The following is a 13,676-nucleotide window of genomic DNA, read 5'->3' on the forward strand; positions in this document are numbered from 1 at the left end:
GCTAAGGGGCAACCTAGAGGGCTTCCGGCTTCCGTTTATTGCACGTGACACGACACCCAGCCCCCAGTCTTCCATCCCAGACCCTCGACCACGCCCAGAGGCGGCCTCGCGCCTTGCTGGGCCAGCCTGCTTCCAAGCTCCCGGGCAGACAGGTGCCCGAGGCACAGGGCCAGGCCCGAGGCCGCCCTCACCAGTCCTCACTAGAGAGCAGAGCCCAGGTGTGGCTGTCTTCTCTGTTCCTGGGGTTCCCGCCGGGTCGGGCCCCTGCACCCCGACCTCAACCCCTAAGGCCGTTCCAGCAGTGCATGGATGACAGCAGCGATGTAGGGGAGGCCCCTTCCCGGGGCCCCCTCCTCTTCCAGGATGTGGTGGGGCTGGCACAGGGACTCCTACAGGGAGGGGCCCAGGTTAAGTTCCCCTTGTCACCTCCTCCTCTCAGCTGTAGGGTGGGAGACACCCTAAAGGAGCCTGGGCAAAGGAAGCTAACAGAATGTAGCAGGCAAGGGTCAAGGGCACCCTGGACATGGCTTGGGGACAAATGAGATGCAAGGAAGCTGCCAGAGGATAACAGAAGGGAGATGACACAGGGGGTCAAGGCTCAGAGGGAAGGACAGACCTGCCATTTCCAGAGGGAAATGCTGGAGTAGGCAAGCTGGCACATAGAGCCCAGGAGACACGGCCAGGGATGGGCCCCCGTCACAGCAGGAGCAGACGCAAACACACACACACACACACACACACACACAGGCAGCCACGGTCTGTACAATTTATACAAGAGACAGAGACCCAGCCTGGGCCCCTGCATCCCCTACAAATATAGAGTTCTCTCTACAAAATATAGATAATTTAGCCCCCTATAGCAGCTGGGGGGGGGGATGGTGCAAGGAGGAAGGTTAAGACCCACCCTCTAGGGAAGCAGAGGGCAGGGCAGGGAGAGGACTTAAAAGGCACCATCAGCACTGAGAAGGGAGGGGCTACAGGAGGGTGGCCAGAGGCTGGGGGCCCAGGGTCTGGGGGCACCAGAGTGGGGCCTCTGAGGTCAGTGTTTATGAGGGGAGGGGGGTTCACTAGTGTCTTTGGTAGGGGCTGAAGGCACCACCGGCGGGGAAGGGGGTTTGCACAGGAGTCTTATAAATAGAAGTAGGGCAAGGGGGTAGGGGAAGGGGTGACTTCAGGTCCTAGGAACCCAGGAGCCGAGTGTAGACGACACAGAGCAGCAGCATGAGGACCACGTAGAAGAGGATGAAGCCTCCCAGACCAGAGGGGGGCCAGAGGGGCGGGGGGTACCTGCCCCCCGCCCGCTTCACAGCCTCCAGGGTGGTCCACAGCCCCTGGGCAGTGCCCTGGAGGAGATCCGAGGGCGAGCACAGGTCAGCCTGGGAAGGGAGAGTAGGACAGATGGACAAGGACAAAGGACAAAAGACGTCAGCAGCAGCAGCAGCAGCAGCAGCAGCAGCCAAGACAATCCTTCCCACCCCCTGCCCTCACGTGCCAGGGCCAGAGCCACGCCAACATGCAGAGTGCAAGGAAGGGAGGCATGCAGGGGAGACATGCAGAGTGCAAGGAAGGGAGGCATGCAGGGGAGACATGCAGAGTGCAAGGAAGGGAGGCATGCAGGGGAGACACGCGGGACAGGGGCTGGCGGATGTGCTTCCTGTTGAGAAGCAGGCACCCCCCGTGAATGGAACCCTGCCATCCACGCAGGGTGCCCCGCTGAGCCCAGGACACTGCACCCTTTATAGGAGAGACCAGCCCTGGGCCCCTGAGAACACACCCCCATACCTCAGGCACCCCCATTTTTCGACAAGCTTCTAAGAAACTCTCCACATTCTTCCGAGACTTGAGGGCACTGAGTTTTGGCTGGGGGTGGGTAAGAAAGGAAAAAGAGAGTAAGGGGGAGGCCCCAGGAGGCCCCGTCCCAACCCCTACTTCCTGCCTGGGCCCCAACTGACCACAGCAGGTGAGGGCACGTGAATGAAGGGCACAGAGCGGGGCCGCAGCTGGTTGGCCAGCTGACAGAGGATGACCCCATTGGCTAGAGCCTCTGCCAGGTCCTCGGGTAGGGGCCGCTGCAGCTGGGACTCAAGCACCTGGGAGGCAGGGGAAGGAGGGGGAGAGGTCAGGGTCAGCAGGGAACGCCCTCCTGCCCCTTCCGTCTCAGGGGAGGTACCAGGGTAGGCAAAAAGGCTGTTGAGGGAAGCCGGGAACCTCCAGGCACCACGCGGAGCCCAGGCTCCACCCACGCAGATCCCACCTCTCATACCTGGCGCAGCTGAGCCATCACCTCCTTTTCGTCCAAAAGCTGGGGGGATCGCCGAGGTCTCAAGACAGAGTCTGGTGAGGAAGGGCCTGGAGAGAGAGGAGGGTGTGGGGCCGCCTCCACTACGCACCATCGACTTTGCAGCCCGGTCGCAGGGTCTGGCACCCACATCACCTGCCTCTGCGCTTGTGGGATTTTAAACACAATGGGACAACTGACCAGAGAACTCCCAGGCCAGAAGGGACGGCCCCAGCGCCGGGGTTAGTGCTGGATTAGCACCGGGTTAGTACTGGGGAGGAGGGAAGACCCACCTGAGCTGCTCTGAGAGGAAGAACGGAAGAGGAAGCTGTTTGGTCTCTGAATGGAGCTGAGCGGCCGGGGAGCAGGTGCGGTCGCTGGGGGCCGGAGCCAGGGGGCAGGAGAAGCATCCCCTCAGTGTCCTACTCCTCCCTCAGGCCACCAGGTCTCAACCCCCCCTCACCTACACAGGCCCGCACCCTCCTCCCAGTGCCGCCGTCCCACCTGGTCCTGCTGTAGGAAGGGGCTCCTGGGAGGTGGAGGCGGGGGTGGGAGCACCCTGCCCCCCCGAAGCTCCCAGCTGGGTGGCATTGGACTTGGGCGTGCCGCTGAGGAGAGACAGAAGGGGAATCGAGGGGATGCTCAGGGGAAGGGCGTGTAAGGCGAGGACCGAGGGAGGCGGGGTCCAGGAGAACACATACTTGTAGGTGGCCTGAGCTGACGAGGCGGCAGCAACCCCGCCAGGAGCCCTGACCCCCAGCTTCGGAAAACTAGAAAATGAAGGTGTGGGGTCAGCAGTGCCAGGCGGGGCTCCGCCAACCCCGAGAGGCAGGGAAGCTCAAGAGGCCTCACCGCCAGGGCAGCTGCTCCCACGCCCACACCTGTCCTTCCTTGGGGAACCCCACACTCCACTCTGCTGCTGCTGCCGCCGCTCGCGCTCCTGCCACAACTGCAAGGTGTCTGGGCGCCGCCTCTCCTCCCCTGCCGGCTCCTCCCGCCTGCGGGGCCGAGGCAGGATGAGAGGTGGAGCGGGGCCGGAGGAGAGGACAGGGGGGCGGGCGATGCAGTAAGGGGAGGAGGCGCCGCCTCAGGTGGCTCCGGGTACCTGCTGCTTGGTGCCCTCTCCCCATCCCCTGCCACAGGGCTCGATTCTGGTGGCCGCTGCTCCTGAAGAAAGAACAGCAGAGGGGCTGAGGGGGTTCCCCGAGCCTACACTGGCTCCCCTCCTCCAGCTCTCTCATGGTGGATGGACAGGCGGACGCGGGCTCCCCTCACCTCGCCAGCACCTCGCTCTTCGTCCTCCCCAGGGACGTGGCTGTCGATGAAGTCAACCTGCTCAGGGTCTCCGTCAGCTGGAGAGAGCAGTGCGCGTCAGCGAGCCAATGCGGGTGTTAGGCCCTCGTCCGTGCCCCGTCCCCCGGCCCCTAGCCCGTGACCCCGCTACACACCAGAGCCATCCTCCCGCCGCTCCCTGGGTCCCCGAGGCTCCCGGGCCAGCTCTGAGATCCGGAACGACAGCTCGGAAAATTCATCAGTTGACTGTAAATGCAGAAACGCAGAGTAGGAGACAGCCTCTCTGGAGTCCCGGGGCCCACGGGGTTCAGGGCCCCAGGCTCTGCTGCTGAGCCAGCCCTCCCTGTGAGATACTTGGGCGAGCGAAGGAAGAGGACTCCAGCCATCACCAGTCACTCTGAGCTTCAGAGGTAGTAGGCGAAGGGTCCCGGCTCAGAGGTTCTCCCCTGGGGCTGAGATCCCCCATGATCCTTGGAAAGGAGGCCCTTACCTCATTTCCAGACCACCTCTTGCTGCCACTGTCAACGCTGTGGAAGCCTGAGTCCAGCCCTCCGTCGTACCGACGTCCCGGAAACAAGTCCTCAGCGGGACTGGGGCCAGCCAGGGAGAGCTGGTCAGCTCCATTCTGGGCAGCAACCCCGTCATCCGCCCTCTGGAAACCATGGGGTCCCTGGTGCTAGGAAGGGGTTTAAGTATCCAGGGGCTTCCTTCCTTCCCACTTGGAACTTACCAGGGGCTGAAACTCGGGGGGCGGGAAGGGGCCAGGTCCCCCAGTGCAGACCCCCCGCGCCGCCCAGCCTCTGTTGACAAATACTTGAAGATGTGAAGTTTCCCCTTCAGGCAGATCTAGATGTGGAGGCGCATGGGGGGGTAGTTAGGGGAAGAGAGGGAGGCCTCCCAGATCCTGCTTGGCTACCAAAGGGACCTATGCCCCCAACTCCTGCCCATTCTCGGGCCCGTCCTCACCTGGGCAGGCGGGCTTTGCAGGGGGTTGCTGTCCAGCAAAATGACCTGCAGGTGCCTGAGGCGGCAGAAGGAGACCGGGATGCGGGAGACACGGTTACAGGAGAAATCCAGGCGGACAAGAGGAAGGTCTCCCAGCTCTGGCGGTGGGTGAGGGAAGAGTTAGAAGCATGCCCTGGGGCGGGGCCTTGTGCTCACTTCCTCTGCCCCCTGCTCTGGCTAGTGGGTCACCCCTGGGGCCGCCGCGCCTCCGCCCTGGTTGGCTGAGGGCACTCCCCAGGACCCACCTCCCTGCTCCTCTTCCCGCTCAGACCAACTTCAGCTGCTGCCCACCCCACGTGCTTCCCTCGCCTTGTCCTCCCACCCCACCGCCACTTTCTCCTTCTCAAGTGTCCATCACAGGGCCCAAACCAAGCTGTGCCACCGCGTTGCTCAAAAGCCTTCCAGGATCTGCAGGCGGGGCTTCTGCGGGTGAGCGGGCTGCACCGTGCACAAAGGCACGGGGAGAGGGGGCTGCTGCGACCGTACAGCGCTCCACTAGCCAAGCCCTGGCCCACCCGCAGGAGAGGGTACCCTTCTCCACTTCTCGAAAGGCACAGCTGGATTAGTGGTGCCCCGAGACACAGAATAAGAATAAAAATCACTGCTCTGAAAAATTTCACGCCAAGCTGGCGGGTAATCCCCGTGTCAGTGTGACACGCTAGCTCGGAAGTGTTTTCTGCCGCTGTCATGGTTCGTCCGCTAAACTGCACCATCGCTGTGTCCCAGAACATGGGCATCAGCAAGAACGGGGACCTGCCCTGGCCCTCGCTCAGGAACGAATACAAGTATTTCCAAAGAATGACCACAACCTCTTCAGTAGAAGGGAAACAGAATTCGGTGATTATGGGTAGGAAAACCTGGTTCTCCATTCCAGAGAAGAATTGACCTTTAAAGGACAGAATTAATATAGTTCTCAGTAGAGAACTCACGGAACCTCCACAGGGAGCTCATTTTCTTGCCTGAAGTCTGGATGATGCCTTAAAACTTACTGAGCGACCAGAATTAACAAATAAAGTGGACATGGCCCGGATAGTGGGAGGCAGTTCTGTTTATAAGGAAGCCACGAACAAGCCAGGCCATCTTACAGTATTTGTGACAAGGACCATGCAGGAATTTGAAAGTGACACATTTTTTCCAGAAATTGATTTGGAAAAATATAAACTTATCTCAGAATATCCAGGTGTTCCTTCTGATGTCCAGGAGGAGAAAGGCATTAAGTACAACTTTGAAGTATATGAAAAGAACAATTAATGTGAAAGTGTTTTCTGATCTATTTCAAGCCTCCTCCTCCCCCCGAAAAAATTATGTTTTTTTTGTTGTAGAGACTTTTGTTGACTTTAGATCTGTGGATAATTATTTCTAAGCAAAGTACTTTTATTCCCCATTAATCTTAACTAGACTGTATCAGATACCATCTGTGAAACATTTCTTGCTGTAACTTCCTGAATGCCCACCAAGAGTCAAGAATAGGTGAGCAGCACCTGCCTAGGGCAGAACGTCTACCAAGACAGCCCGAAGTGGGAGAGCGCCCTGGCAGCATGAGCTGAAACCAGAGCCCATAGAGCTAGGAGCTAGGCAGATGGGTGCAAGGTCAGAAATGGATTATAAACAGAAGAGCTAGCATTCAGTTATTAGAATCAGATCAAAAGAGGGACTGTGAATTACTTTATATCACACTTCTGAAAAAAATTCTCTTCACTCAGACCAGGAGTCAATAAGTTGAAAAATCCAGGATATTCCACAGGGATAGTAAAGAGGCAGGTACAAGACTACCTTTTTGGTGGTTAAAGGAGAAGGTCTGAGACCTTAAAAAACTTTGTTTCTGATGTTCAGTAAGATTGTATGGGATGTTACAATGATAGAACAAGAATTGGCTGCTCTTTACAAAAAAGAATAATCTAATATCAAGCATAATGGCTAAACTTAAAAATTCAAAGAGCTAATAAATTGAGAATGAATATTGCTAGAAACCAAAATTAGCAAGTTAGAAACTAAACTTCACAGAATTAAAAAATGAAAATTAAAACATGTTTTACCCAACACGTTAGCAAAGATTCAGATTAAGTATCCAAAAAAAAAAAAAAGCATTTTCTGCCTTATAAATTGGTACAACCTTTTTAGAGTGTAAGTTAGCAACATCAATTAAAATTCAAAATATTCTGGGTTTGGACCCAGAACTTCCACTTCTAGAAATTAATCCTGAACAAAGAAATGGACCCAGGAGTATTTGTTGCAACTTTTTTTTTCAAACTTGGAAACAGCCCAAATGTTGATTAATAAGAAATAACTAACCAATATGTCTATAAAATGTAACGTCTACAGCAGTTAAAAAGAATGAAGTACTGACAGGAAAATGCCAAAAATTGCTAAGTAAAAGAAAGAAATTGTGTATAATACTCAAAATGTTTAATAAATGTTCATGTATGGGGAAAAAGAAAAAAAAAAAAAAGAAAAAAATCACTGCTCTCTGGTCAAGCACCCCTCCCCGGTTAAGGAGTTCATGATCTGGCTCCGCCCATGTCTCGCACCTCGCTGCCCACCCTCACACCACATCAGACAACCCCCTTTGTTCTGGGCCTCTCCACATGCTGTCTGCTCAGGTAGGAGAACCCCATTTTTCTGTCCGTGCATCTTTCAAGGTTCAGCTCAAGGGTCATTTCTTCTATGAAATCTTTCTAAACACTAGGTTGGAATTTATTGCTCCTTCCTCTGGGCCCCCAGGGCATTTTGCTGGGGTCTCTTTTACGGCCCAGAGAAAGCCACGATCAAATGCTTATTTGTACCCCTACTGTCTTAGAAGGAAAGAAGGAGTGGGGGGGGAGCCTAGAGAAAATGGATGGCCACCTGACTCCCCTCTCTTGTTCTTCAAAACCATGGGTAGCATGGCCCCAGCCTTCCCACCTAGCCTTGGCTTGCCTTTCTAACCACGTCTGTGCTGGACCTCCGTGCTTTACACACAGGGCTGCTTCTGCCTGGGTTGCAGAAGGATGGAGAACTCTCCTTCAAAGGTCAGCTCCTGCTGCACCTCTGGGCTGACTGAGGCCTTCCCCAGGTCCCTGAGCAGAGCCACACGGCTCCCTCTAGCCCCTACGGCGCTAGGTTTCCAAGTTTCCTGTTCTAGCGCTTCCGTCTGCTTGTCTCTCCCCATTAAGCCATTAAATCTTAAGAGTTGGCCCCAGATCTGAGTGACATCACTCACATCTACCTGTTCCCCACCTAAAACACAGGAAACACACACACACAACAATGCGGGCTGAATAAAGGAAGGTGTGCCTGCTTTGGAGCAAAGGCTATCAAGTGTCGGGTGCATCACAATTAGCCCATTAAAATGGGGTTGCCTGAGCTCCAGCTCACCGGTTCAGAATCTCTGGGGAGGCAGCACAGGACCTCACCTGACTCAGGTTTTGAGAGCTTCGTGGGCGCTAAATGGTGACACTGGGTGACCTTGAGGGCTCCTCTTGACTGTGAAATTCTACAGGGTGCCGATGCACTCACCACTCCCCTTCCTGTGCCCTTCCTCAGATTTGTCAAGCACGGCTAATAACCCATGCTTTGCCAGCCTCAGAGGGTTGCTGGTCAAGAGCAAAGAAAATTTACAGCGTGTCTCATGCATTGCAAAACCCTGGGCAACTAAGGCATTATTTTTCCTTGAAGATTCCTTGTCTGTGACTCCTCCAAGGTAGATACACAGACACAGACACACACACAGACACACACCCCTCCAGTGCTTCCTTTTCCTCACCATCAGGCAGGGCGCTGAGCTGGTTCCTCCGAACATTTAGATCCCGCAGGGAAGGGAGGCCACACAGCTCCGCTGGGAGAGATGGCAACTCATTGCTGCTCACATCCTAGAATGAGGAAAGAAGTAGGGAAGGAGCCACAGACCCCGAGCATCAGAAACTACCTCCTGGACCTGGCCGCCTGCTTTAGTCTCGGCTTTTCCCCTAGGGTGCATCCCTCCTTTTCCTGCGCTCCCCCGCCCCCCAGAGGTCCCTAGTGCCTGGCTCATCAGTCCCTCTTGTCACCCTGCTCCCCATCCTCACGAGCTGCCGCAGGCTTCCCAGGGCGCTGATGTCGGGAGGTAGGGCCCCCAGTTTGTTGTTGCTGACAATGAGTACTCGCAGGGGCAGCTGGCAGATGTAGGGCGGCAGCGATGACAGCTGGTTTCGGCTGTGGGAGGGAGGAGGGCAGTGGGCTCACCCTCCAGGCATGGCGCTGTCCTTTCAGGGTCACCGGGAGGGTCACTCAGGGTGCCGTTCACTGGTACTTGGGGCCGAGAAGGACCACCCCCTACCCTGCAGTGGCCCTGCCTCCCTACCTGAGGTTGAGGTAGGTGAGAGCTGTGAGATTCCCCAAGGCTGGGTTCAGGCATCTCAGACAATTGTGGTAGAGGCTCAGACCCTCCAGGGACACCAGCTGGCACGCTGCCTCTGGCACCTCGGGGAACCGGTTCCGGGACAGGTCTAGGGGAAGCAAGTGTCAGTGGAGAGCTTGCAAAGACCCAGCCCTGGACAGGAAGACCTTGAACTTCCCCAGAGCCAAGGAATCAGACCTATAAACCTGGACCCTCTGGAGCGAGAAGAAAGCCTTCCGTAACCTGGAGCCCATTCCAAGCGTAGCCAGAGCGGCAAAGGGAAGGCAAAGGCCTTGGGGTCTCTGGGCTGGAGAAGCCTAGACTTGGGGGAGGGGGGCGAGCCACGAACACCATCTTCAAACGCACAAATGCAGGGCTATCCTGTAAGGGTGGCTGGATTCTATAACTCTTGTGGTTTCTGTTGTTCTGTGATGCCTGGAGAGGTGGAAGGCAAAGGTCATAGGAGAAGGTTGGTGCTCCAAAGGAACTAGCAAGGTGATGGGCTGGGAGGTTCAAGGTAAGAATATGAACAACCCCTGGGGGACACGACCGAGAAAGCTCATCCCTCCTAGGCGCCCTGTCTCCCAACCTCTACCTATTTTCCACCAAGGGTTATTATAGCCTGGCTCTAGAGACCTGACACTGGCCACCGGTTTTTCACCAGCCCCTGGGATGAGCAAGCCAGGTCCAAGGGACTATGAAGTCACAGATTCCCAAGGACCTGAAGGGAAAGGCAAGTGGACCAAGCCGGAGGTGGGAGGTGGAGTCCCAGGCACACCTTCCTCAGAGCTGGCCTCCTTCCTGCCCTCTTCCAGTCTCAACGGCCTGCTTCTACTTCCTCTCTCGCTGACCCGGACTTCAGACCAGCTCCTTTGCCTCGAGTCTTGGGCACGGGCGAGGAGTGGAGAGGGTGGAAAGGACGGGAGAGTCTACTACCATCCTTTTATCTCAACCAGCGGCTTGCTAGACCAGTGCAAGGCGTCCAGTACGGGGTTCCTGCCAGTCTGGAGGCTCTCACTGCTTAGACTGCTACAAGCCCGGGTCTCTGCTCCCTCTGTCCAGCCTGTATTGGGAGAGGCCCAGGGCCTGCTGGGAAAGTCCCAGGGAACAGAGCTTGGGTGAGCTTCTTAGAGGGCCCTCTCCATGGAGGCACAAGCAAAAGCCGAGGGGAGGGGAAGCGGGGGTATATCCCTCAAGGAAATGAGTCTTGTGACAGGAAATGAAGTAGAAATAACCTGTCAGGTTCTGTCTCTGGGCCCTGTATTTACCAGGGCGGACGACAGCCTGACGCCCCAGGAACCCTCTCTGCTCCCAGCCCTGGTGTGCACAGAAAAAAGACCTGTCACAGGAGAAGACAGTTCCAGAGAGGGTGGGAGGATGAGATGCAGCCCTCCCGCCCTCCCCCTCCACCTGCCCACTTCCTCTGCATCCACAAATGTGTGTGCTGCACGCGCATGTGGATGAGGGGGGTGGAGGGCAAGCTGTGTTGGGGCGGGCCAGGGAGCGGGGGCAAAAGCTCAGAGCGAGTGAGCGGAAGGGAGCGGGGCTGGAGGAGCGGTGCACAGGAGGCACAGGATGCGGTCTGCGAGAGAATGAGCTGCACTTCTCTTTTGTGAGAGCAGCCCTTCCCCCCACCTCAGGATTCATCCTACTATCGGGGCCCGGGGACCGAGTCCAAGGGACAGCAGGGACCTGCGCCACAGCACACGTGCAAGGAAAACGCTGGTTCAGAAAGAGCTGCGGAAGCAGGAGGAGAGGTTCCACAAGATTCAGTCAGCAGAGCTGAAGTTTTTAGTCCGTCAGGGTTGAAGGGCAAGGAAGTGTGGAGAGCAGGGTATGGGCAACAGATTGGGTTCCTGTCACTTCCTCTTTCCACCCCAAGCTACAGGCACCCTGCTTGGGGAGAGGGGCCGGAGGAGAGAGTTCTGGACGAGAGAGACCCACCTGGCCTAGAACCTGGGCCCTGAAAGGACTGAGGATTCCTGTGTGGAGAGCAGGGTAGAGAGGGGTTCTCAGGAAGCTGGGATTGTCCCGCTTGCCCTGGAGAACGGGCTGCACCCTGAGCCGGAATGCTGGGGGAGGAGGCGGAGAGGGGGTGGGAGCTGGGAGGGGGCCCAGGAGGTCTTGGGAGTTTTCCCCAGGAGTCCACTCACACAGACAGAGCCCTAAGGAAGTAAAGAATAACATTTGGTCTTTGTCAAAAAACAAGCAAGGGGGAGGGGAAAGGGAACAGACGGCAAGTGTCACACAGCTGCTGAGGTCAGTCTGGAGCTGGGGGGTTAGGCGGCTCGGGGAGACTGAGAGGGACAGCAGTGGCTCCCGGCTGCCCTGAACTCATTCGCCGAAGAGTGGGCGAGTGAGTTTACCTAGCAACCCAAAACAAGGGGAGTGGTTTCAACTGGTTCTCTCCAGAACAGTCGAGGAAAGAGTGTGCATCGGCGCCCACTAGAGTGTTTGCAGGTGAGCAGGCACCTGCTAGGGGGGCAGTGCAGTCCCAGGGCAGTGTCATCAGGCGGACACTCTCATCCAGCCCCAAGTCCCACCCTGGGCTCGGCTGGGGTGGGGCTTTGGGAATGCAGTCCTCCACCCCTCTTCCAATCCCCACCCCCCAGCTGCCAGCCTAAGGTCAGAGTTTGCCTCCTGAGCAGCTGAGGCCTGACTCACTTGTCACAGTGGAGTCCCTGCACCCTACCATCAACAGACACCAGGGTGGAGGGAGCATGATTAGAGGGACCCTGTGGGTGGGGGACTAGGAAGGACAGTTGGACCGTCTCTAGCTTCCCAGCACTCCTAGCTGGGAGATAAGATTTCCTTCCTTTCAAGCAGCTGCCTCAAGTCCCTCCCCCGTGGGGAAAGCAGAAACTGAAATGGGAATTCTAGGGTCTCTGTGAGATCACAGGCTCCACAGTGACCTCACACACGCAAGAAGGAGGAGGAGTCGCAGATAAAGGAGTCAGGGATAATAGGAGGAAGAGCTCGCGGAGAAAAGAGTTGGGGGAGGTGGGAGATTTGCTTTTTTCCCACAGGCTGGCTGGGGGAAGAATGGAGAGAGTCAGCGGCCTTAGGGGGCGGGACTACAAGCAAAGGAAACAGAAACTTGGGGCGGTCAGGGGCAAACCCATGGAAGCGGGGGCCTGGGGCTGCTCTTATCTTTGGTGGAACGGGGGAAAGAGTTGGAGACTAAGTGGAAAAAGAGAAAGGAGTCATGGGGGGGGGCTCGTGAGGGCTGCTTTATGGAACGATCAGAACTGAGGTTGAAGAGATCACGCAAATGAGCCAAGCAGGTGAGGGCCAGGACCATTCTACAGGTGCGCAGATATGCAAATAAAGAGAAGCGGGGCGGGGTAGGGGGGCGCTCACGACGCTCGGCCAGAGATTCTTGAGCGTTCCGTGCAAACCAGAAAAGCGCTCATTGTCTAGTAGTTCTTAAGGTGGGGAGGGGGTGGTAGCAGACTTATGCAAATCAGCAGAATCTAGAACTCCGACGGCCAGGTGATGGGGCGGGCCAGACTCCCGGGCCCGGGAAGAAACAAGCGAGGGGCGGGGCTATGCAAATGAGGGTCCCGGCCGGGCTCGGAGCCGGGTGCACTCACCAGCCTGGGTGATGTCTGACAGGTCGTAGCTGCGGGCCGCGCCCCGGGGGAAGTGCTTCAAACGCCGGTTAGACAGGTTCAGGGTCCCGGTGGCCACGGCCTCCTCTAGAGCCCGCTCTGCACTGCGGCTCCCGGGCAGACCCGGAGACCCTGGAACGGAGGTCGTGGCCGCCGCCTCCTCACCCCCGGCGGCGAGAGAGGCCGCTACCGCCGCCGCCATCCGCTCCCGGCGGCTCCCGCTGCCTGACTGACGGGACCGGCCGTCCCTCCTTGCCCCTCCCCCTCCTCGGAGCCGCCGTAGTCGCTTCCAGGGGGAGGAAGCGGGCTCAGGGACCCGACGGACCAATCGGGATCCCGAGACGCGTCGGAAGTGGCTAATCAGAACCCGCCGGCGGGGTGGAGACGCCGGCGCTGAAGAGAGGCGAGAGAAGGGAGGGGGACTAGAATAGAGTGCTCGCCAACGGCCTACTCTCCAGGCCGGCCCGCCCCGCGCAGCCGCATCCAATCACAAATCTTAGGAGTGGAGATGGAGCCAATCAGGTCCAATCAGGAGGCGGGGACGTCGGCCCTCCACTAGAAGGGATAGAGGCCGAGAAACGCAAACCCTGGTCCTCTTCCAACGAAAACCAATCGCAAGCCAGATACAGGCGAGTGACTGTAAAGAAGGCCAATTAGACCCTCCAGAGGGAACCTGGCCCGGCCTCTTCTCTGAGGGACTGCTCTACCTACCAATAGCATGGGCGAGAAGTCTGTCCCTTCGCTAAGGAGGAGATGGGTGAGCTAGAACTTTGAGGTTGAGGTAAAGAATATGAGTGCGGCACGCTGGGCTGGCTGGAAGCAGTGCAGGGATTGCAGTAGTGTGTGCGAGCTAGACGTGTTAGGGAGCGAGCCAGCTTTGCGGGCGCCAGGGCGACCGTAGGGATGGGGGGAGCGGGAGGCAAGGTGATGCCTGAGGCTAGTGTACAGGGGGTCGTTGCAGCCGAAGGGACCTTGGATGCCATTCTGGCTGCGGAGACCGAGGCCCCGCGACAAGCTTCGGAGTCCGGGCGAACCTGTGGCTTCCCAGGGGCTGGAAAGGCCCAGCTCAACGCCTCGAGGGAGGGTTAAAGGGAGACCGGGAAGGCCTCGAAAATACCGCCCGGCCTACACCCCT

The 13,676-nt window shown here is 57.4% G+C and overlaps 1 protein-coding gene and 1 pseudogene across 4 annotated transcripts; one reads left to right on the forward strand and one right to left on the reverse strand.

The window, feature by feature from the left end:
• Positions 1 to 14: 14 nt before the first annotated feature.
• LRCH4 (leucine rich repeats and calponin homology domain containing 4) lies at positions 15 to 12,785 on the reverse strand. 4 transcript variants are annotated; one of them, XM_022587914.3, is made up of 18 exons: positions 12,524 to 12,780; positions 8,895 to 9,039; positions 8,620 to 8,746; positions 8,319 to 8,424; positions 4,538 to 4,674; positions 4,302 to 4,417; positions 4,062 to 4,161; positions 3,727 to 3,817; positions 3,554 to 3,630; positions 3,384 to 3,445; positions 3,160 to 3,276; positions 2,980 to 3,048; positions 2,783 to 2,886; positions 2,572 to 2,655; positions 2,264 to 2,349; positions 1,953 to 2,090; positions 1,783 to 1,860; positions 15 to 389 (listed from the first exon to the last, which is right to left on the reverse strand). In XM_022587914.3, exons 1-18 carry the CDS (start codon positions 12,741 to 12,743, stop codon positions 285 to 287), a joined length of 1,962 nt encoding a protein of 653 aa, XP_022443622.1. In that variant the 5' UTR covers positions 12,744 to 12,780; the 3' UTR covers positions 15 to 284. The 4 variants fall into 4 exon arrangements, with proteins under 4 accessions (XP_022443622.1, XP_022443619.1, XP_089751848.1 ...); XM_022587911.3 differs by lacking the exon at positions 15 to 389 and adding an exon at positions 396 to 1,376 and having other exon boundaries at positions 12,524 to 12,783; XM_089895722.1 differs by lacking the exons at positions 15 to 389; positions 4,302 to 4,417 and adding an exon at positions 396 to 1,376 and having other exon boundaries at positions 4,062 to 4,247; positions 12,524 to 12,785.
• LOC115803776 (dihydrofolate reductase pseudogene) lies at positions 4,674 to 6,032 on the forward strand (annotated as a pseudogene).
• Positions 12,786 to 13,676: the final 891 nt, after the last annotated feature.

Source organism: Delphinapterus leucas, chromosome 15, assembly GCF_059928025.1.
Source record: "Delphinapterus leucas isolate spDelLeu-1000000601 "Yukka" chromosome 15, BTC_Dleu_Yukka2, whole genome shotgun sequence".
NCBI classification, from domain to species: Eukaryota; Metazoa; Chordata; class Mammalia; order Artiodactyla; family Monodontidae; genus Delphinapterus; species Delphinapterus leucas.